This window comes from Sinocyclocheilus anshuiensis, unplaced genomic scaffold, assembly GCF_001515605.1.
Source record: "Sinocyclocheilus anshuiensis isolate Anshui unplaced genomic scaffold, SAMN03320099.WGS_v1.1 scaffold652, whole genome shotgun sequence".
NCBI lineage: Eukaryota > Metazoa > Chordata > Actinopteri > Cypriniformes > Cyprinidae > Sinocyclocheilus > Sinocyclocheilus anshuiensis.
In genome coordinates, this window is record NW_015555769.1 from 468,813 (window position 1) to 492,053 (window position 23,241).

Below are 23,241 nucleotides of genomic sequence, written 5' to 3' on the forward strand. Positions count from 1 at the left end.
GTCCTTCTCTCCCAAAACTTCACTTTCCCGCTCTCACCCGCCTTACCACTGGCATCAGTAGAGGAAAACCTGTATATTGATATACGCATATCCAAGCAGACCATGGCATCACAATCGAGTGGTTTGTGCTGATAGAGAAACGTGCAGAAACCTGGTTCATGGTTTATGTTATTGTGTGTGCCATGGTGCTGGCTGTGCCTACTGGGATGTGTGTTTGCACGAACAACACCAGAACGCACTGCTTTGAGCGCTGCACACGGCTGTACATCAGACAGAAGCGACGTGAGAGACAGGAGACGTGTGACAGTCTGCAGGCAGTCGGCGATGAAGGGCTGTGTGGTGAGGTGAAGATGATGAGGAGATCAGAGGATAAAGCACAGAAAGAAACAGCACTGCCCAGCTATACTAGACCACATATTAATACACAGGTGAGAGACCACAGACGGTGATGCTTTGTGGACTGAATAGAAGCAAACAATGATTGCACTTTAGTTTTCTTGTATTTTCAGTGGGAGTGTTTTCTTTTATGTGCATTGTTTTAAATGTTTGTGAAATGTCAAACATTAAAGGTTAGGTTAATGTAAAGAGGATCTTTTATTTTTTTTACACCTGTACAGTTTTACAATCTCTGAAGTCTAAACGAGATGTGAAATATTACAGTTTTAGGAATCTGAACGTTCTTTGGTTGGGTTTTTTTTTTAATTTTTTTAATTTATATTATTTAACAATGAAAAAAAATGTTCAGTAGGAAGCTCTGATTTTACTCTTGAACCTCAGTATTGCTGCAAATATTCTTGCTTTACTTTTCTAAATCGCTTGTTTTACCTCAAGTTGCCTTCAATAAAAATGTCAATGAGTTCATGTAACAATAAAAATTGAATACTAGGACAATGACACGAGTCTCTTTTAATTTTTTTTAGATAAGACTTTAAAAATTGTTGTATTTCTAAATTCATTTATAGCACAGACTTGATATGATGACATGATAAACACATTTGACATTTGGATATGCCTACAGCAAATAGCACATGGATGTTCATCTGCTCTCCTTCTCAGAAAAGGTACAGGAAAATTAAATACAAAACAATACAAAACAATAATAAAAAAGGTTTGACAGCAATAACTACAAATGAGAGTCCGATGTCCATAAAGTCTGTAGATTTTTACCAAAGATCCTCAAGGCAAAAACTGTTTAAAAAAGAAATAGAGTAGGACATAATGTACATGCAATAGTCACATAAATAATCTACTGAAAACAGAAAGGGTTGTTTTAAGTTCTTCTAAATTTTGACACGTATTAATGATTAGATTGTTCAGACTAAATTGAATGAAACCTAAAGATGGCAGTATGGTGCTAATTATGAGATTACAGTGGAGTTTGCATGACTTTTGCAGATCTAGAACTGATGCGTAAACTGGTCTAAGAAGCACAGCAAGACTGAAGAGGTGTACATTACTGAAATAAACAGCATCCAATTAGCTGTCTTCTGTTTACAAACACATACTGTATGTGCATAGACCAGTATTGGCAAGTTACTTAGCATTTTTAAGGTATTTTTGACTGTACAGCATGTTGAAAAACAGAAAAACACTTTAGGTGAACCAGACGGCCACTTTAAAAACACTTTCACCAAAAAAAAGAAACATTCTTCTCAGTGAACTGTTCGTAACATCAAGCGTCCAGCGGTCCATCAAACACACATCGTATCCATTACTCACACCGGTCAGTGTGTCAGTGATAGTAGCCTTGATTTGCCTCATTGATTTTCTGTTCTATTCTCATTTTAAGCTCAGACACTAGAGCGGAGCTGATGCCACTGCCGTCTTTGTTTTGGCCAGATCTCTGGGCGCCGTCTGTGCTTTTGCTGGTCCTCCAGCTGGAGCTGCGGCTGGTGTTTCTGGAGGCCAGGGAGCCGGACACCGTGGGCACTGACCGCAGCCGCTCGCTCGGAGGCGGAGGAGGGAGCACCGGAGCGCTGGGGGCCGGCGGCTTGGCTCTGGGGCTGCTGTGGTTTGTGTTGTCCCTCGTCTCATCGTCAGTGAAGAACTTTCCAAAGCTCAGGTCGCTCCGTCCAAACCACGGCCTGAAGGTCCAGCGGTGTGGCTCTTTGGGCCTCCTGCGAATGATGCGGCGCGCTGGCGTGATCCTGTTGGACTTTGTGTTGCGAAAGTACATGATGGTGGAGATTATAACTGTCACCAAAACAATTACAGTAATGATGCTGACGGCCAGGCCAAGAGCTTTCATTGGATTGTCTCGGCTCTGCATTAGAAAAGCAGCCATGGGCCCTTTGAGCCCATTCTGAAAACACACACACACACAAATTGTTGTAAATAATTAGCACATAATGAACTTTAATGGTTCTTCACATATATTACAGTGAGATATACTATTAAATCATGAGTACATGGATGAAAAGGTACTGTGGATGTACTATGAAATACTATGTTACTTTGATAAGCTCCATATTCTTATACCTAGGAATTAAAGTACTTTTATTTTATTTGTTTTTTTACATTTACCATGGTAGTAATATGGTATTCTACACAAACAAAACAATGCTCATTACAGCTGCTTTGATCCCGCAGCGCACACAGTGACCCTGACGTATAAACGTCTCACCGCCTCCGTGATGTCGATCTTCACGACCGCTGTTGTGCTGAAGGATGGAGAGCCTCGATCACGAGCTTGAACCACCACAGACCACCTGCAGTCTTTCTGTTTGGTGATGTTCTGCACAATCTCCATAGACTTGATGTACGGTTTGAGCTTAATCTCTCCTGTGGACGTGTTAATGTCGAAGATGTTGTCTGGATCGGCTTTCATGATGGAATATTCAATCAGGTTATTAGGTTCCTCTGCGTCCTCATCCACTGCCTGAAAACAAACCAGAAAGATCATAATATTCACAATCGCACCATCAGTGAGAATATTGTTCAGTCAGATTGCTCACAGATGCAGAACTTTAAGCTGGTTGTGGGATCATGGAGTTCATGCCATCAGGCTCAGTGCGAGATTTGGCTTTTGATTATTGGTCTAATCTACTGGGACATAAGACAGATGGCGGTCCACAAAATAACAGTTTTTCCAAAAGATTGATGACGATATCCGCAGTGGCACTGAAGAGCTCAAGAGTGTCGATCTCCACTGCTAACAGCTGAAAAACAGCACACACACTCCTCAGGATAAAACATTCAGCTAAAAGATAACTTACTGTCAGTGTGATCAAAATAAAAGATCAGGATCAGACCTTGAATGTTAAGAACTGGTATTTTTCGTAGTCGATGGCGGACGAGTTTTCCACCATGATGGTGACCTGGGCTTCATTGAGAACCGTCTGAGGAACCACACGGAGAACTCGAGAAGGTCCCACCAACAGCAGCCTGAACTTAGCATTTGCTCCCTGAACGAGAACAGGAGATTCAGAGAATATGGAACATTAATCGGGAAAAAAAAAGATTAAAACGGTCACAGAAAAAGCTCCTCAAAATTTAACAAAGTGCTATTTCTAATAAAAGTGTTTATTTAATGCATAGAAAACAGTCAAAAACAGTAAATCATTTGTATGGCAGGTGTCAACAACCTTAATCTTAATCACTGTGCCATAATGTGTGTGAATCCCAGAGTTTGTGCATCACCGTCTTTGTGGTTTGTGATGAAATGTGGACGAAAGCATCAGTCTGTGAGCCGCTCAATCACTCATTACAACTGAATGAAATGGACTAAAAGTGTGCGATTCACATGAAATACAGCACTGCTGCATTGTTCTTCTGTTGACTTGCAGTTGAATTCTCACACTTTTAGTATTTATAGCTTTGAACTTAATAGCAAAATGTAGATTAATGTCATTCATTTCATCTCACTATTGGCTCTGGTAGCTAACCCCAGGTGTATTCAACCAAACAGCAGTTTAATGTGCACCTGGTCCGAGTCGTTGACCGTGATCTTCAGGCCGCGGAGTATCTCTCCTTCCGGCGGATGCTCGTACATGCTCAGCTCGAAGCGGTTCTGCGGGCCGTTCTCGTCGTAGAAAGCGGGTGGATGGTTGTTGAGGTCCACCACACGAACAGTGACTGTGGTCACGCTGTAATCAGAAAACCTGTCGGCTCCAAACTCTGCAGCCTTGATTTACAATAAAATAAGTTTTATTAGGCCATGTGTGATGCTACTTAGAAACACTTACTCAAGCTTTAGCGATATTCATATCATAAATATAGACAACCTTGACTTGTAACTCGTATAACTCGTTCCTCAACTGTACAGGGAAAGATGTCAAGCTGATACAGCCGCTCGTGCTGTTGATGCTGAAGAAGCCGTCGCTGCCTTTAGTGAACAGAAGAGGAGACAGGAGATATTACTGATGGAAGTATTTATGACACGATGAATGTCTAGCTCTGGAGCTCAGAAGTTAAATGAGCAGTGAGGTGATAACGCAGCTGACCGCTCAGAATGGAGTAATGCATGGTGTTGGGGTTGTTCTGGTCGCCGTCTTTGGCAGAAACAGTGAATATCTCTGAGCCCTGCACACAAAACACACAAACAGACAGAGCATCGCCATAAAAGCTCAGTTACTGGACATCCTCAGCCAGTCAATACAGTCAAATACATTGGAGTCTAGCACTCATTTATCACTAACCAGTTACAATCAGTAGAAATTGCTATTTTCAGGATTTTAGATATGAAATCATGTCACACTTACTGGTACAGAGACTTCATACACAAATCCAAAATACGGAGTAGCAACAAACACTGGAGGAGAATCCTGGGTATCGAGGACATTGATGGTTATGATGGCTGTGGAGGTCATGACCTGGTATTTTCCATGATATTTACCCCCGCCATCCTGAAACAGACACACAGCTCTGAGCATCTGGTACTTACTGAGAAATCAGGAGAAAATTCTTCTCCTCTTTGCACTTCATGTGGACTTCACTGTTACAAGATAAATGCCTTTATGAAAGATCACCACAAACAAGCTCATCTATCTCAGAGGACAGAGGGATTTCACACGGTTGAGTCTGTTGTTCACCTTTGCAACCACAGTGACAAAATGAGTCCTGGAGACCTCGTAGTCCAGCGATTCTCCGGATCTGATGCGCAGAGCTCCACTGTGACCGTCGATGGTGAACTTAGTGCTGGGCGTCGACTGCAAACAAAATGATAACTGATGAAGGAATGTCTCCTGAAACAAATAATGCATCTCTCAAATCTAGGATCAAACACAAAGCCATGATGACAAACACTTCGGGAAGCAATCTGTTCCAAAAGATGGCAGATGCACACCCTGAAGCTGCTAAGATCTGAAACAATACGATCATGACTGCTTGCTGGATGAAGTATGCTGTATGCGTGGTTTCTCAGTGCAATTTACATGCGCTTTCTGCACTTTTTAGAACTAAGAATTATGGTATTGCGATGATTATTTATTGCTAGTGCATGAACTCATGGTGTAAAGCTCATTTATGTGAAAACACGCGAATAGTGTTTGTAGTAAATTTGCCTGTTTTAATTGAGATGGTGTGGGACGTAGGTGATTAGTGTTGATACTTAAATTTATACTTTTTTCCCAGTACTGGGTCTGCTTTCAAACGTTTCCCTATTTGTGCTCTGTGAAAGATTCATATTTTAACATTATTTACTGACGTTAAACTTTACTTACTTACTTTTACTTTACTGATTTTTATTTGATCTTAAAATAATTTTTAAAAATATTAAAATAAAACAATTACAATAGTTTTTGCTATGTTACCAAAATTGCAAATGAGAACCATGGAATTGTACTGATTATTGAAATCGTGGCTCCGTGACTCAGTAGGTGTGAGCGAGAGCCCAGAACACACCAGATGGGTAAACTAGAACTAGATGATTTGGTCAGACCTGCTGATCTGGTAATCACACGAGTCCCATATTCACCAGTTACTTTGCTCTGAGTACTAATACACAGACAGTTGACAAATACTTGTTTCTTTAAGACATCAAGACTTTAAGATCAAATATATGTGGAAGTGCATATCTTAGATGGCATCACTGGTCACCATTTCCTTCACTAGTCCATTTTAAATGGTCCTGTGGTTTGGACAATTGATTTTAGTACAAGTACAATCAGTGTGAGCTCTGAAACGGCATGTATAGTAATTATATCAGAAATGATGAGAAATGTTGTTCTAGACATTCACTGGTCATGCTTTCCTCAGAGAAAGCTGCACTCGAGGGCTCAGTCTTAGTTGTGGGAAATTGAGCGGCTGCTGTCAGAGGCTAACGAATGCCAAGGTAAGCCAGGCTAAGCCCTCAACCTGCCCAAATGTAATTGAAATTTAATCCAGCAGCAGCACATTTTCTGATGGTACTTTAGTGTCACGGTCTGTTCGACGGTCAGCGATATGTGTGCAGGACTGCAGCGTTCCTCTACAAACTCTACAGATTTAATGCTGGCATTAGAGATTCAAATATCCTCAGTGATTCTTATCTTAAACGTGTTTCCTAAATGACTGAAGCGTGACCCCACAGGAAGTGGTTCTGTCTGACCTGCAGGTAGTAGGTCACACTTCCTCCGGACCCGAGGTCTCTGTCGACGGCCTGGACTCTGTAGATGCTGCTGCCTGAAGCTGTGTCCTTCAACACACACCACACACAGCGTAACTGCTTCAATGCTTCAACAAACACTTATCTGTTCATTTACAAGCTGCTTCTCATTCTTACCTCTGGGACGTCCACTACGAGCGGCAGATTCAGAAACTCTGGCTTTTCATCGTTAGCATCTGTGATGAACACTCGAACATTTTCTACAACCTGGAGAAGCAAGAGATACAGTAAACCTGATCTGACAAACTGCACATACACCATAAATGAACATTAAAACACATTCAACACAATACACATCATAAACAGAAGAGTATGGGACTAAATATTAATTAAGGAACAATTATCATTTATGAAATCAGCTGTCAAAGGCTAGTATTACCATTTCTTAAAAGCAAAGTGTATAATTTTTTTATTAATCAAAATCCTAAAATAACAATATATTTATCCTACAATAATCATCCTAAAAACAAATCAATATTTAAAAACCATTGAAGTGGGGGTCCATATTTTTGTCAGTTTTATTTAATAAACATGAGATAACATTAAGATGATTTACTGTTATAAAGTGTTGGATGTATGAGCATTAGCTGAACTGAGAGTGTTTGTCGTCTGTGAGTCTGACGGGTCGTGAAACAGCTGTTAAACTCTTAAATCGCTCTCAGTGATGAGGTCGAACACACAGCGTTTCACTCGTCAGGAAGACAACATACTAATGACTCACAGTGACTCTAAACACACCACAAACAATCACACACTTCAGTTTTAAGAAATAATCCTGTAATCAGAGTTTAATGCAATCATGTTTTCTCACCTTATTTCTCCCATCTGTGATGGTCACAAATGCAACGATCTCATCCTGAACCTTAACAATCGAAACAAGTGTGATTATTAATACAGACAAGTTTGACTTCAGCTGGTATTTTCCAGAATTATGTGCCTATATTGTGTCAGGATTGAACCCTTGTAATATCTACTCTCACCTCTCTGTCCAGTGTTTGGATGAGAGTCACGTTCCCTGATTTGGGCTCGACGCTGAAATAATCTTTGGAGCCCTTATCAAAGGTCATGCCGTAGGTCACCGGCTCGCCTTCGGGGTCAGAGCCGTTCAGTGTGTAAACATGAGTCCCTGTGGAAGAAATACAAATTACACCTGATCACCGGTGAAATATGTGTGTTTATTATCTTAAAGACATTATTTAAAGTATCTTAGTAGCAAATATTGTCATATTTGTTAAATGTAGTACAAGCAGGGTCATAAACAGGTAAACACGTCCCAGCATTAAACCGTGCTCGTCACTGCTGAGAGGATCAAACCCTAAAGCCACCGCAAACAATTCCCCGTCACTCATAGTACATTACAATTAGCTTAATATTTGATTTCATAAAAATCTAATGAATTTCTGCATACAACACATATGTATTCAGCATTATTATATGTGTGTTCTGTGATCAGTTTAATATGACACATTCAGTCTGTGCTTATATACAGTGTGCGATGTTCTTTTATTTGACAGCATGTTATTATAGAAGTGGATGCTAACCAACAGATGTGTCTTCAGAGATGCTGAATAACCCCAGGTTTCCGTTGCTGCTTCCAGCTCCATTATCATAGAAATACGGTGCAAAGTCAGATTGCCCTGAAAAAGACAACTACTTGAAACGCAGCATAAAATGACAGAGAAATACACATCAAACATTTTGAGTGTTAAACATGATGATGTTCATACACACAAACACTGAGACGGTGTGGAAAATAAAGTGTAGGCTGTGATGTGATTGCTAGTCTGACACACTCCGGTCACACAAAGCATTGAGTGAAATCAATGACATAGAAATCATCTGGACCAATTCAACTCAAATTCAGTCTCAGTAAATAAATAAAAAAATTAGATAACTGCTCCAAAAATAAAACAATAGTTTTACTGCAAATTCTAATGATTTAAGATTAAAGTAGCTCATTTCCGAAGCACAGCTCTGCTCTCCTGCAAACACACGCCATTATACTTAAAGGATTATTGAGACAATCAGTTTGAAGCTGATTACACACAGACTACAGAGCAGTAAAACACTCACCCATAGACATGCACAGTGAGATGAGAAGAATTAAAGTCTGTTTTTTCCTCATACTCTTCATCCTGCAGCAGAAGTGTAAAGAGACTGAAGGATCATATGAAGAGCGCTGCAGCTGCTGCTCGTCTGAAGACGTCTTTAAACACGTCTGAGCGCAGCTTCAGTAATCCTGTGACTCAACCCTCTGCAGCTCATGACTCAAACCAGACCCAGAACACAAACATACAACCACAGACAGGAATGAAGGGAATCAGCTGAATTTGAGAGAAAGGGCCAGGTTAGTGTGTTAATTTAGGAGTTTTGAACACAGTGCCATGTTTTATTTTCAAGCTTAAGATGCAAGTTTATCCTTCCACAGCAGACTGCATTACTCCTGCTTTCAGCTGGACATAGAATCGAGGGTGATGTAGATTCAGACAGTTTGTTCTATAACTTCAAAACTAAATGAACTGGAATGACAGAACCTTCAATACATCCATCTTTTTCCTATAAAGTCTAAATTTGCATCAGCTCCTGATAAAGCACATCTGTCACTGATCTATTTTAAGGGCTGAATGTGATGTACATCTGGTTTTTGCGTCACACATTTCACACATTATGGAGCGAAAACACAACAGAAATTGAGTTCCTTCTTATTTGAGTAAATGTACGAGTAATTCAACATTAAAAGAGATGACCTGTATGGCTTTCCTCTGACTGGAGTTCAGTAGAATAGTCTGGATTTCTGCATGGATGACTTCTCCGAGTCATTGAGTACAAGTGTTGGAATGATGGAGCTTCTTTTTGATGCCGTAAAAAGTGGTATGCAGTTTGAAAAATATAAGGCTATGTTAAAATAAACAGATCAGATTTAGTCTCCTCAACCAAACAACTCACAGAAGCAGTTCAGGGCGAATCAGACAGTAAACAGTTCACTGAGGAATTCTGTTTTTTGTCTGATCAGTTTATATGCCATCACTGAAAACTTCTTCCATCCACTTCAGTGTGAGACGGGCCAGTCTGTGTTCCTACTTCTACTGCAGAACAACTAATGTACACAGATAACTTTTGAAAACATATTTAAATCACAAAGACACTCGAGACATCACTGTGATGATATTGCCAGTAAAGCGTGCTGATAAAATTTGGAGTGAAATCGCTGTACTCATGGTCTCAAGCACATTAATGCTTTATTAAATGGCAGAAACAGTAAACAGACATCCTTCTCAATATAACATTAATATTAGGAATAAATAAATGACTGTTCCATCGTGTATTATAATTAGCTGTGGCTGTTCACAGTTCTCAAGCAACATGAAAACTTAGTCCTGTTATTATTTATATTATGCGTCAGACTTCATGGTTTATCCAATCAGAATTTAGAGTTTTATGTGTTTATCTGTATTAAAATGTAATATGATTTTACTTGCTTTCAGAGTGATCATAATTATGGGTTGTAGACTTGGCTGTTGCAAATGAAGAACCTCTCAAATTGAGTTACTTCAGGATCTGATGAAGGTTTGTGCATAATTTATCCATATACAGCTGCTTTGTTTGCATTTTGCCTCATATGTGTTTAAGTGTAACATTTGATGCATAGTGTTTATTTTACTGGGAAAAACCAATCGTATTCACTCGACTTTAAGGTGATTGTGACTTCAGTGGATGCAGTGTTTCTCCCGAGAGTGTGAGGATGGTGTTTAACGCTCCCTCTGCTGCTTTACAGCCGTCAGAGCGACACACAAATACACACATGATGACAGTCATCTGCTCCTGGGGATACTGACAATCACTTCTTATTAATGCGGTTTAAGTGCTCTGACAGTCAGAGATCTGCAATCACTACAGAATATTTCCTAACCTTTTGAGTTTTTAAAGTAAGTCGCACCTGCAGCAGTGCTGACGTTCCCATCTGCTGCCAACGGCCTCCTCTCAGGATTTAATCAGCATCAGAATACAGATGGAGACACGAGGATTATTCTCTAATCTAACTGTCATCTGCTGCTGGTCACAGCACAAATAAAACATGAATGTCTGTCGATGGCCAGATACTCTCATAACAGCAGAACACAAACATCATGGACGTGAAAGGAAAACTCTAATCAAAGATGACACAGCTCAACTAAACGCTCAAAGAAAACAACGAAACGGCAAGACAACAGAACGAGAGGAATTTTTTAAAGCACATCTGAATTTCAGTCTGTCTTGCGGAGGATTCAACACATTTCTGCTCTAAAGTTCAGTCTCTTCAGCTTTTACAGTGCCTGTGTAATGTTGTTAAAATATCATAAAAATGGTGCTTAATGTCTGTTCTAAAGCAATAAACTGTACAATTAAGATCTAGTATAATTTGGATACAACTAAAGTTTATTGAACCATGAGCCCCAAACTGCAAGAACACGAGAATCACAGTGGCACAAGCGTTTTCTGTGCAATAACTCAGTCTGTTGAGATCTAATTTCTAAAATAAATATACAAAAATGTTTGTTATAATTACACCAACTGTGGAACTGAGTAATGTCACATTAACATTTCTGTTTGACATGTTTACGATGCAATTCAGCTGAAAGCAATCCAAAGGTTTTGTTCTGATTTTAAACAAATAAATGCAAAATAAATGAGTGACACTTTATTTAGCTAATTTTTCTTCTCCAATCCAGAGTCATGTGTTCTTGTCTCCTTACGACTACTTCCTCCTGTTTCCGCCGCCGTTAGCTAGAATCATCACCAGTCGCATGAAGATGTTGAGCGTGTCCATGTAAATGCCCATACATCTGGAAGAGCAGGAGCAGTGATGTTAACAGACGGCAGGCATATTGTGTGTTTAAATGATAGAACGATTTAATTAAAGAAAACGCACATTACAAATGCACAAATCCGACTCTTAAATCTAAAATAAAGTCATGTGAAGTAATACAAACGTTTGCCCACAGAGAACACGTACGCATTAATGGGGTCATATTTCTGAACGCCGTAAAGAGGGTGCGTCTCGGCACGCTTGATGACTTTCTGTGTGTCATACAGCAGAAACATGCTGAACAGGACCAGACCTCCATAAACCGCCACCGAGTACAGGCCGGCCCCGAATGCAGAGGTGGGGGGCAGAAACATGGAGCCTGCAGAGAGGAGAGAACAGAAGAAACTCCTGTGAAGTCTGTAAGATTAAACAGCCACACAGTCTGCGGCGGACTGTAAATGCATCTCACCCAGAGACGAGGCGAACACCACGCCGAAGCCCACGGCCAGCGGGCCGCCCAAGCTCAGGAACTTCTCGCTCGGCGCACACATGGCCACCGTCGACAGACCGCCCACGATTCCTGCGGTGTACCAGGCTGCTCGAACCATCAGCGGGCCACCCAGCAGAGTTAACGGAGCAATGACGGCTCCCATCACACCTGCACACAGGGAACACAAGAGCTCTGCTTGTTTGTCCACACAGGAGTGATAACTTTCATGTGAGCATGTATTTGTCTTTTGAAATTTTCTGCAGTGCTCAACCAAAGGAAAACATACCCAGCAGAAGCACAAACGCAGACTGCAGTGCCCTCTGGAGGTCAGTTAAAGCAGTGAAAGCACTTTACCTGCGTGTAGAGCCCAGGCCAGGTGTTTCGGCATCGGACTGTGTTCGTACGAGATCGACCTCACCAGCATCCCGGCGCCGATCATAGCAGCGAACGTGGCGCCAATAGCCTGCGGATCGTTCATAAGGTTGTCACAGCATTAAACATCAATGTGAATTTTAAACTACAAGCTGGATCATTACTGTGCCATAGGATGCTATAATACAGTATATAATTAGTAGCTGCCTTACAGTACGTTTTGTTGATTTGTTGTTATGAAGAGTGTATGTAAAGGGCGATGAATAAAAAGCAGTATGATCTCTAGCGTACCAGCCAGGAGCCCCTCATCACGAGTCCCATGAGCGCCGGTGTCCTGCTGACCGCGACAGCCGAGAGCGCCGTCAGACCCACGCTGCCCGCGAAATACATGTATGTGGAGTGGATCCTGTCCTTCACATACTGCGGCCAGATCCTGCAAACACAGCTTCAGTCTGCATCAAGCACAAAGTGTTCCTGACATGACTTCAGATGACTGAATATCTGCAATGTAAGCGTGTATGTCGACTGTCAGTCGCTTTCAATCCAGCTCACAGTTGAGCTGATCGTAACAGATACCATGACTCACATTACCGTACCATGAAGCTGTTCTTTTTCATCTCCACATCATAAAACTCAAACGGTAAAGCGAGAAGTGAAACGTGTCGGCCTTCCTCTAGTTCCTTGACCTGAACTCTGGGATGTTAACTCAACAGAAACTTCGGAAGAGATAGAAATTGACTGCTTTGTAGTCGATCAGACTGATCTGATTAAACCGGTTATCACTGAGATTACAAAACAAAAGTCGTATGCCGTCTGCAAATCAGACAAGAGCCGCTGAATCAACGACTAGTTCATTCTTAACAATCGGATCACAGGTGAATCTAATTTCTTTTGTGCTGCTGGCATCATCAGATCATGAGAACCTTTATTTAATTTAAAGTGTTTGATGTGAAGGTGATTCTTACACTGCTTTCTCGATGGCTCCCATCTCATTGGACATGCCTAATCCGTAATAACACAAAGCTCCGAGTCCAACAGCGGCGCCTCCAGCGAGGACGATCCGGCCCATGCTGTCGACTGCAGAGGACAGAATCACAAACGTCATCGGTCTCATGGGGAGTCGCCTGGGGTGTCTTTTAAAAGAGGCCATACATATCAATATCTTTTACTTATTTTGAGTTTGAAACATTAGAGACTCAAAAATGCATTTGTTACATAACGTTCAGACCTGGCATTAACATCCATCTCAGGTGATCCGATCACAAGCACCAGATACAGCTGAGAACAGGGTCTAAAACATTTTGGACTAATTACTTTCAACGAAGTTAGAAGTTAAGACTAATATTTTCCCTCCACAATCCAAAGACACACAGAGAAACTCCTGTGAAGTCTGTAAGATTAAACAGCCACACAGTCTGCGGCGGACTGTAAATGCATCTCACCCAGAGACGAGGCGAACACCACGCCGAAGCCCACGGCCAGCGGGCCGCCCAAGCTCAGGAACTTCTCGCTCGGCGCACACATGGCCACCGTCGACAGACCGCCCACGATTCCTGCGGTGTACCAGGCTGCTCGAACCATCAGCGGGCCACCCAGCAGAGTTAACGGAGCAATGACGGCTCCCATCACACCTGCACACAGGGAACACAAGAGCTCTGCTTGTTTGTCCACACAGGAGTGATAACTTTCATGTGAGCATGTATTTGTCTTTTGAAATTTTCTGCAGTGCTCAACCAAAGGAAAACATACCCAGCAGAAGCACAAACGCAGACTGCAGTGCCCTCTGGAGGTCAGTTAAAGCAGTGAAAGCACTTTACCTGCGTGTAGAGCCCAGGCCAGGTGTTTCGGCATCGGACTGTGTTCGTACGAGATCGACCTCACCAGCATCCCAGCGCCGATCATAGCAGCGAACGTGGCGCCAATAGCCTGCGGATCGTTCATAAGGTTGTCACAGCATTAAACATCAATGTGAATATTAAACTACAAGCTGAATCATTACTATAATCACTATACTGTAGTATGCTATAATACAGTATATAATTAGTAGCTGCCTTACAGTACGTTTTGTTGATTTGTTGTTATGAAGAGTGTATGTAAAGGGCGATGAATAAAAAGCAGTATGATCTCTAGCGTACCAGCCAGGAGCCCCTCATCACGAGTCCCATGAGCGCCGGTGTCCTGCTGACCGCGACAGCCGAGAGCGCCGTCAGACCCACGCTGCCCGCGAAATACATGTATGTGGAGTGGATCCTGTCCTTCACATACTGCGGCCAGATCCTGCAAACACAGCTTCAGTCTGCATCAAGCACAAAGTGTTCCTGACATGACTTCAGATGACTGAATATCTGCAATGTAAGCGTGTATGTCGACTGTCAGTCGCTTTCAATCCAGCTCACAGTTGAGCTGATCGTAACAGATACCATGACTCACATTACCGTACCATGAAGCTGTTCTTTTTCATCTCCACATCATAAAACTCAAACGGTAAAGCGAGAAGTGAAACGTGTCGGCCTTCCTCTAGTTCCTTGACCTGAACTCTGGGATGTTAACTCAACAGAAACTTCGGAAGAGATAGAAATTGACTGCTTTGTAGTCGATCAGACTGATCTGATTAAACCGGTTATCACTGAGATTACAAAACAAAAGTCGTATGCCGTCTGCAAATCAGACAAGAGCCGCTGAATCAACGACTAGTTCATTCTTAACAATCGGATCACAGGTGAATCTAATTTCTTTTGTGCTGCTGGCATCATCAGATCATGAGAACCTTTATTTAATTTAAAGTGTTTGATGTGAAGGTGATTCTTACACTGCTTTCTCGATGGCTCCCATCTCATTGGACATGCCTAATCCGTAATAACACAAAGCTCCGAGTCCAACAGCGGCGCCTCCAGCGAGGACGATCCGGCCCATGCTGTCGACTGCAGAGGACAGAATCACAAACGTCATCGGTCTCATGGGGAGTCGCCTGGGGTGTCTTTTAAAAGAGGCCATACATATCAATATCTTTTACTTATTTTGAGTTTGAAACATTAGAGACTCAAAAATGCATTTGTTACATAACGTTCAGACCTGGCATTAACATCCATCTCAGGTGATCCGATCACAAGCACCAGATACAGCTGAGAACAGGGTCTAAAACATTTTGGACTAATTACTTTCAACGAAGTTAGAAGTTAAGACTAATATTTTCCCTCCACAATCCAAAGACACACAGACCCACGATTCCTGCGGTGTACCAGGCTGCTCGAACCATCAGCGGGCCACCCAGCAGAGTTAACGGAGCAATGACGGCTCCCATCACACCTGCACACAGGGAACACAAGAGCTCTGCTTGTTTGTCCACACAGGAGTGATAACTTTCATGTGAGCATGTATTTGTCTTTTGAAATTTTCTGCAGTGCTCAACCAAAGGAAAACATACCCAGCAGAAGCACAAACGCAGACTGCAGTGCCCTCTGGAGGTCAGTTAAAGCAGTGAAAGCACTTTACCTGCGTGTAGAGCCCAGGCCAGGTGTTTCGGCATCGGACTGTGTTCGTACGAGATCGACCTCACCAGCATCCCGGCGCCGATCATAGCAGCGAACGTGGCGCCAATAGCCTGCGGATCGTTCATAAGGTTGTCACAGCATTAAACATCAATGTGAATATTAAACTACAAGCTGAATCATTACTATAATCACTATACTGTAGTATGCTATAATACAGTATATAATTAGTAGCTGCCTTACAGTACGTTTTGTTGATTTGTTGTTATGAAGAGTGTATGTAAAGGGCGATGAATAAAAAGCAGTATGATCTCTAGCGTACCAGCCAGGAGCCCCTCATCACGAGTCCCATGAGCGCCGGTGTCCTGCTGACCGCGACAGCCGAGAGCGCCGTCAGACCCACGCTGCCCGCGAAATACATGTATGTGGAGTGGATCCTGTCCTTCACATACTGCGGCCAGATCCTGCAAACACAGCTTCAGTCTGCATCAAGCACAAAGTGTTCCTGACATGACTTCAGATGACTGAATATCTGCAATGTAAGCGTGTATGTCGACTGTCAGTCGCTTTCAATCCAGCTCACAGTTGAGCTGATCGTAACAGATACCATGACTCACATTACCGTACCATGAAGCTGTTCTTTTTCATCTCCACATCATAAAACTCAAACGGTAAAGCGAGAAGTGAAACGTGTCGGCCTTCCTCTAGTTCCTTGACCTGAACTCTGGGATGTTAACTCAACAGAAACTTCGGAAGAGATAGAAATTGACTGCTTTGTAGTCGATCAGACTGATCTGATTAAACCGGTTATCACTGAGATTACAAAACAAAAGTCGTATGCCGTCTGCAAATCAGACAAGAGCCGCTGAATCAACGACTAGTTCATTCTTAACAATCGGATCACAGGTGAATCTAATTTCTTTTGTGCTGCTGGCATCATCAGATCATGAGAACCTTTATTTAATTTAAAGTGTTTGATGTGAAGGTGATTCTTACACTGCTTTCTCGATGGCTCCCATCTCATTGGACATGCCTAATCCGTAATAACACAAAGCTCCGAGTCCAACAGCGGCGCCTCCAGCGAGGACGATCCGGCCCATGCTGTCGACTGCATAGGACAGAATCACACACGTCATCGGTCTCATGGGGAGTCGCCTGGGGTGTCTTTTAAAAGAGGCCATACATATCAATATCTTTTACTTATTTTGAGTTTGAAACATTAGAGACTCAAAAATGCATTTGTTACATAACGTTCAGACCTGGCATTAACATCCATCTCAGGTGATCCGATCACAAGCACCAGATACAGCTGAGAACAGGGTCTAAAACATTTTGGACTAATTACTTTCAACGAAGTTAGAAGTTAAGACTAATATTTTCCCTCCACAATCCAAAGACACACAGAGCAGGTGCGAGTCTGAACGTGTGTGTTTGTCCTGATCCGTCCAGAGTTTCCTGGACAAGAGGTTTGTTAAATGGATGGATGGACCAACATTTTTGACAAGAACAAAGTGTCTGGCAGTCATTTCCTATCATGATTTTATTTTGTTGGTAAATGCTGTAGCCTGAGTATTTTAGCATCTCAAACAAGCCTAATGACTGTCGATCAGACACGTGTCACAGCGGAGTGATCTTATCACCGAAACAGTGCCAAAAACATAAGAATTTTACAGAAATAAATAAACGTGGCGAAAACTCTTTATAAAAGGAAATGTTAACAGAATTCACTTTTAATTGCCATGTCTGTAGCAGGTTCAAACGCTGCTTCCTGAACTTGCTCTTTGGAAGTCTTGCTCCGGCGGAATCCCAGTCTAGTCTTGGTGGAATAACCCTGATTGAAAACAACAAAATACAACACAAAACATAAACAAAACACACAGTACTGGCGCTCGACTGCTAGTTCACACACAAAGCAATCCAGCAGGTGCAGTGTGGCTCTTCTGAAGGTACCTGCTGCGGTCTGATCAGGGCTGGACTGGACTTCATCAGGCCCCCAGGAGCCGGACTCAGGGCCGAGCGGAGCCCCAGCACAGGGACAGGGACGCTCCGCAGACACGACAGGCGTGAGACCCACATCACTGACCGGTTCTGTGTAGAAACATTCCTCATGAACAGTGCAGCATTGCGTGAAGCGGAGTGAACACAGCTCGTAAACAAGAGAAGAGGAAGATTTTACTCAACTACAAACTCATGAACAGGCAGAGGATGTTCAGTACTACGAATGTTTCATTTGCCTAAAAATGAGTCCAGCGAAACGCACGCAGAATAATCCCGTAAACATCTACACTTCACGTATTGTAAAACATTATACTTAGAAGTAAAACTCACCCGTTGGTTTGTTATCTAATTTCACCTTTGCGATGCTTCTTCACCACTGACGCAACACAGCAAACACCTTCCTGAACGTTCCTGAGTGTGACGTCACACGCCGGCGACAGCCACGCAATGCACTATGGGTCTTGAAGTTTGGACTTCAGCTTGGGCACGCGTTCTACGTTTGGTAACTTTTTGTTAGAATTAGCTTTTGTTTATTCTATTTTTTTTTATTATTAGTCACAAACTAGAACAACAAGACTAAAGAAACAGATAAAGTAATGGTCTGATACTGTTAAGACTGAACAATAATACATTTTAAATGATTTATGAATACACAATTTTATGACAAAATTGTCTTTGTTTTGATCGTTCACAATAAACAAAGCAAACAGCCATATCATTACAACATAATTTACAAAGTATTTGTAAAATGTATATTCTATTCAAATCTAAATAACATGTTTTAAAGAGACTATTGGGCTAAATATAATTTAATTAAATAAAACATAGTACTTAAACTTCATATATAATATAAAAAAATGAAACCTTTTTTGAGCCTTCTACAATGTAAATGATATTGCATTATTCTAATAAACAGTATTCCATCATGCCTTGAAACAATGAGTAAATTAGTCTGTTATTATGTGTAGGAGAAAAAGCTGTCGTAGCTGGGATAGATAGTTTTGGTGCTCCTGTAAGAAGCTAATAAAATAATACGTGCTGCTTGTTAGAATGTTGCTTTTTTATTTTAATTACTTTTTTTTTATTGAACAACCTCAATTTACAAACTCTAATAGGGAACAATAATGTGCATCTATCAATCTATCTATCTATCTATCTATCTATCTATCTATCTATCTATCTATCTATCTATCTATCACACACTCTATCTATCTATCTATCTATCTATCTATCTATCTATCTATCTATCTATCTATCTATCACACACACGCACACACACGCTCACACGCACACACGCTCACACGCACACACGCACACACACACATAGTAATAAACAAGAAAACAATCGTCTAACATTTTTAACCCTTTTTGGGGGGTTGCAAGGAGTAAAAAAAACATCTTTACAAAATCTTAGAAAGACAGAGACTCATACATGACTTTATATAATTCACCAAGGGATTCATTGTCTTCTGATAAATATTTTATGGAAGATAAATTTGTGTTACACTTCTTTTTTAAAACAAGTTTAAGAGGTTTGCTATTATTCCACTTGCATTTATGAATATGATATTTACCCATATTAATAATAATGTTCAAAACCTGAAATAAACCTGAAATAAATTTAGTGAAGGAATGTCATTATTAATATTTAACCAACTGTAAAGATCCTGCCAGAACTGCGATGTGACTGCGCAGGCAAAAAATAAATGTTCAATGGTTTCAGGTTCTTCTAAGAAGAATCCCCAAAAATCTACTTCAAAACAGAATCTTTTCCGTAAAATGTCAGCAGCAGGATTATTAATGAAACATGATTAATGATTTTAAACTGAATTTCCTTCATTTTAGGTAGAATTGGCCATTTCAAATAATTCCAACATTTGTTTCTGAATGTTTCATTATCAACTATTTTAACTCTTGATAGTCAATTGAAATCATAAAATAATTTACATTTGAAAACATCACGTTATTGTTACACTTTTTGTCCCCAATGTACACTTCGCCAATCTTCAGTTCCGGCATTTTAACACACACATTTGAATATGTTAGTGTATTTTGTATGAATTGTTTTAGTGCAAGAGGGATGGCTCTACATACAGTATTATATTCTCTAAAGCAGGGGTGTCAAACTCAATTCCTGGAGCGCCACAGCCCTGCAGCGATTAGCTCCAACCCTAATTAAACACAGCTAATCAAGTACTACATGGCTTGTGTGTTGGAGCAGGGTTGGACCTAAACTCTGCAGCCTGCTCTAAAGGAACATTTTATCGCAAATTTCTCCATGAATGCATTATACTGAATTAACTGACCATCTTCATCTATCAAATCGACACCATAAAGAACTTTTATCTCAAACCATTCTTGTTTAAATAGCGTCTTCCTGTTTATTGTAATAATTCTAATATTCCACAAGCTGGCTCCATGTGGTGTAAAGTTGTGGGTAAATATAATTTTCCAGTATTGCAATATCTGGAAATTTGAAAGCCTAACAGGCAATTTGGAAATCTCAAAATCGCATTTCAACAATAATTCTAACCAGGGGCGTAGCCATCATTTCAGAAGTGAGGGGGACAGAAATGTTATATATAAAAAAAATATATATAAAAAAAAACACTCACACACACATATATATATATATATATATATATATATATATATATATATATATATATCAAATAAATGCAGGCTTGGTGAACAGAAGAGACTTCTTTAAAAAACATTAAAAATCTTACTGTTCAAAAACTTTTGACTGGTAGTGTATAGTCAACTTTAATTTTTCTCTCATTTCTAGCTTTTAATTGGCTTAGAAATCAGATAACTGCTGGACAATAACCAATAATAATGATTTTTTTATATACTACAAACACTTTTTTATCACATAATAAGGCAGAATAGTTTCTATACTGTAATAAATGTTATGTCAGTTAGCACTGCATTGTTCAAATACTTTATTTATTACCTGGAGATGACTTGACAAACACAAATAAACCATATATTGTTGCAATCGTATGTTTAATGTCTTCATGTTTCCAAACGTTTCTGATTTCTGTGAAAACACCTGTTTTCATACAGCAATAGCTGGACGCTTTTGTCCATATTAGGGATTTCCTCATACGAGTTTTTGCGCGAGAGCTCCTCCGGCTTCGAGTATGAATGAAACACACACTGCACGAGTGTTTAGCGCTCCGTGATGTTCATCTCGCCTTATTCTGGGTCCGAATAAAACATCAGATCATGCACAGACTATCCTGTCTCTTTGAATTTAAATCTATATTTATTCACACCGGCTCTTGAAAACCTCTATGCGAAGACACTTGCCCGAAACACACACACTTGCGTCCCCCGCGTAATCTACGCCCCTGATTCTACCCACCAACTCTTTTAAATATAGCCTTTGGTATATGAAACCAAATTGAATTAGGCTGTGTTAAATAAGCTTTAATTCAGTTCAGTTTAAGTACTCGAATCATTGATTCAAATTCAGTGGCTTTCAGACCTCCAGTTTTAATATAATGAGTTTTATTTTTCCATATAAAATTAAACATTATAGAGATAACCTTTTTGATCAGTTGAGAAGAAACATAAAGAGAAAAGCATGGATAAATTAGTTTAGATATGCCTTCTGCTTTGACAGATGTCTCATAAGCCAATGATTAAGAGATTTTTTCATAATATCTATTCTCTCTTCTATATTTACTATAGCTCTCTAGTACTTGAATCATTACAAATTGTTAAACCTAGGTATTTCACTTCAAATTTAACCGGAATAGATTCTATACTTCCCTCCTTCCATCAATACAAAGGTAACAATTCACATTTTTCCAAATTTAGACAAAGGCCCGATGCTCTTGTAAAAACTGAAATAACGTTCAAGGCTTTTTGATTATAGATTTATCTTTTAAAAATAATACTGTATAATCAGCAAATTGACTAATTCAATACTCATAATCAAAAATACTTACACCTTTTAGTTGAGGATGTTTGACGATCAGGTAAGCTAGCATTTGAGTACATAATAAACAGTTTTGGAGAAATTGAACAACCTTGTCTGATTCCACGCAAGATTTCAAGGAGTCATACCTGTATTGAGGGATACATAACTATAAATGTTATTATAAAACATTTTCATAACCTTACAAAATCCTTCTCCAAACCCAAACATATTAAGCTTTGTAAATATACATTTGCGTTCAACGGTATCGAAAGCTTTAAAGAAATCTATAAATAAAATGAGACTAACTGATTGCATCATTGATTGATAATCGATCATATCCTGGATTAGTCTAATATGATTTTGGATATATCTTCCCTTAATGAATGCCGATTGATACTCCTCTACAAGTTTCTCAAGTGCATGTTTGAGATGATTATACCAGGGCAAGCTATTTATAATCGATACACAATAGAGTTATTGGTCTAGTGACAACAACTGTTTTTTGGGTTTAGGTAACAAAGTTATCAATCCTGTTTTCATTGTCAGAGATATACTTCCCTTCTGAATGCATTCCAAAAATGCATTATATAATAACTTCATAATATCTTTCCAAAAATGTTTTTAAAATTCTGTAGTTAAACCATCAGGACCAGGTGATTTGCCGTTTTTCATTTGTTTTAATGCCACATCAATTTCTGCTAAAGTCAACTCATCATCAATTAAGTATTTGTCTTCCTCATTCAGTTTTTGGATATTATTTCTAATTTTTATAAATAAAGCATCACAATCCTCTTTTTTATCATTTATAAAGATTATGATAGAAAAGCCAAATTTCATCCTGGATTTCTTTTTGATCTTCAATTACAGTTTCATTAATTTCAAGTTTATTAATTTTTTTCTTTGATTGCCTTTGTTTGGAAAAAAATATGATGAACTTCTTTCACCTTTTTAATCCATTGGGCTCTTGAATGAATATAAGCTCCATTTGCTTTTTCTGAGTCCAGCTCGTTTAATTGAGATTGCAATGATTGTAGCTTTGCTGTGTTTTCTGGTAATGCTTCTGTATTAGCTGTCAATAAATGTATTTTCTCAATCAGTTCCTTTTGTTTTTGTTTTCTCTTCATTGATACGTTTCCTATTTCAATGGCTATTTGTTTGACTTTAGATTTAAACCATATTAGACATATCTAGCTTTCCAATCTCCTCAATGAGAATCATCACCTGTTGACAAAATCTATCATTCTTTAACAAGTCATTACTGAACTTCCAAATAATAGGAGAGTTCTATGATTTCTTAGAAACTGATAAGGACAGAGTAACCATCCGTAAGTGGAGACGCTGAAATGATACAGTCTGAGACATCATTATATAATTCACTAGAGATAAGCCAATAATCTAGTCTCGAGCACGGTCGGTTCCTGAGGGTTTTATCCTAATTATATAATTATATATCCATTCTGTTTGTTAGAATGTTGCGCTGGCGTCGACGCGGGGGCGCGCACGTCACGGCTCACGTGACGCTCGGCGGTGGTCGGTGCTGGATTCAGTCAGACTTGATCAGCGCATCTCAGACCCTCGCTTTTAAAAGTCAAT

The 23,241-nt window shown here is 40.1% G+C and overlaps 2 protein-coding genes across 4 annotated transcripts; both read right to left on the reverse strand.

Annotated features, from left to right (window-relative positions):
• Positions 1-904: 904 nt before the first annotated feature.
• Positions 905-8,821, reverse strand: LOC107674395 (cadherin-related family member 1-like). The gene is made up of 15 exons (XM_016468354.1): positions 8,657-8,821; positions 8,125-8,220; positions 7,564-7,709; positions 7,395-7,445; positions 6,701-6,790; positions 6,527-6,613; positions 5,031-5,147; positions 4,701-4,844; positions 4,443-4,521; positions 4,224-4,324; positions 3,923-4,123; positions 3,252-3,404; positions 3,082-3,158; positions 2,624-2,942; positions 905-2,302 (listed from the first exon to the last, which is right to left on the reverse strand). Exons 1-15 carry the CDS (start codon positions 8,715-8,717, stop codon positions 1,733-1,735), a joined length of 2,292 nt encoding a protein of 763 aa, XP_016323840.1. The 5' UTR covers positions 8,718-8,821; the 3' UTR covers positions 905-1,732.
• A 2,157-nt stretch (positions 8,822-10,978) lies between these two features.
• Positions 10,979-18,167, reverse strand: LOC107674405 (growth hormone-inducible transmembrane protein-like). 3 transcript variants are annotated; one of them, XM_016468367.1, is made up of 9 exons: positions 18,048-18,167; positions 17,670-17,807; positions 17,448-17,550; positions 16,716-16,827; positions 16,042-16,183; positions 15,724-15,832; positions 13,674-13,862; positions 11,577-11,748; positions 10,979-11,406 (listed from the first exon to the last, which is right to left on the reverse strand). In XM_016468367.1, the coding sequence occupies exons 2-9, from the start codon at positions 17,793-17,795 to the stop codon at positions 11,319-11,321; spliced, it is 1,041 nt and encodes a 346-aa protein (XP_016323853.1). In that variant the 5' UTR covers positions 17,796-17,807; positions 18,048-18,167; the 3' UTR covers positions 10,979-11,318. The 3 variants fall into 3 exon arrangements, with proteins under 3 accessions (XP_016323853.1, XP_016323852.1, XP_016323850.1); XM_016468366.1 differs by lacking the exons at positions 15,724-15,832; positions 16,042-16,183; positions 16,716-16,827; ... (1 more) ...; positions 17,670-17,807; positions 18,048-18,167 and adding exons at positions 14,049-14,157; positions 14,367-14,508; positions 15,041-15,208; positions 15,304-15,408; XM_016468364.1 differs by lacking the exons at positions 13,674-13,862; positions 15,724-15,832; positions 16,042-16,183; ... (2 more) ...; positions 17,670-17,807; positions 18,048-18,167 and adding exons at positions 11,839-12,027; positions 12,214-12,322; positions 12,523-12,664; positions 13,197-13,364; positions 13,460-13,553.
• Positions 18,168-23,241: the final 5,074 nt, after the last annotated feature.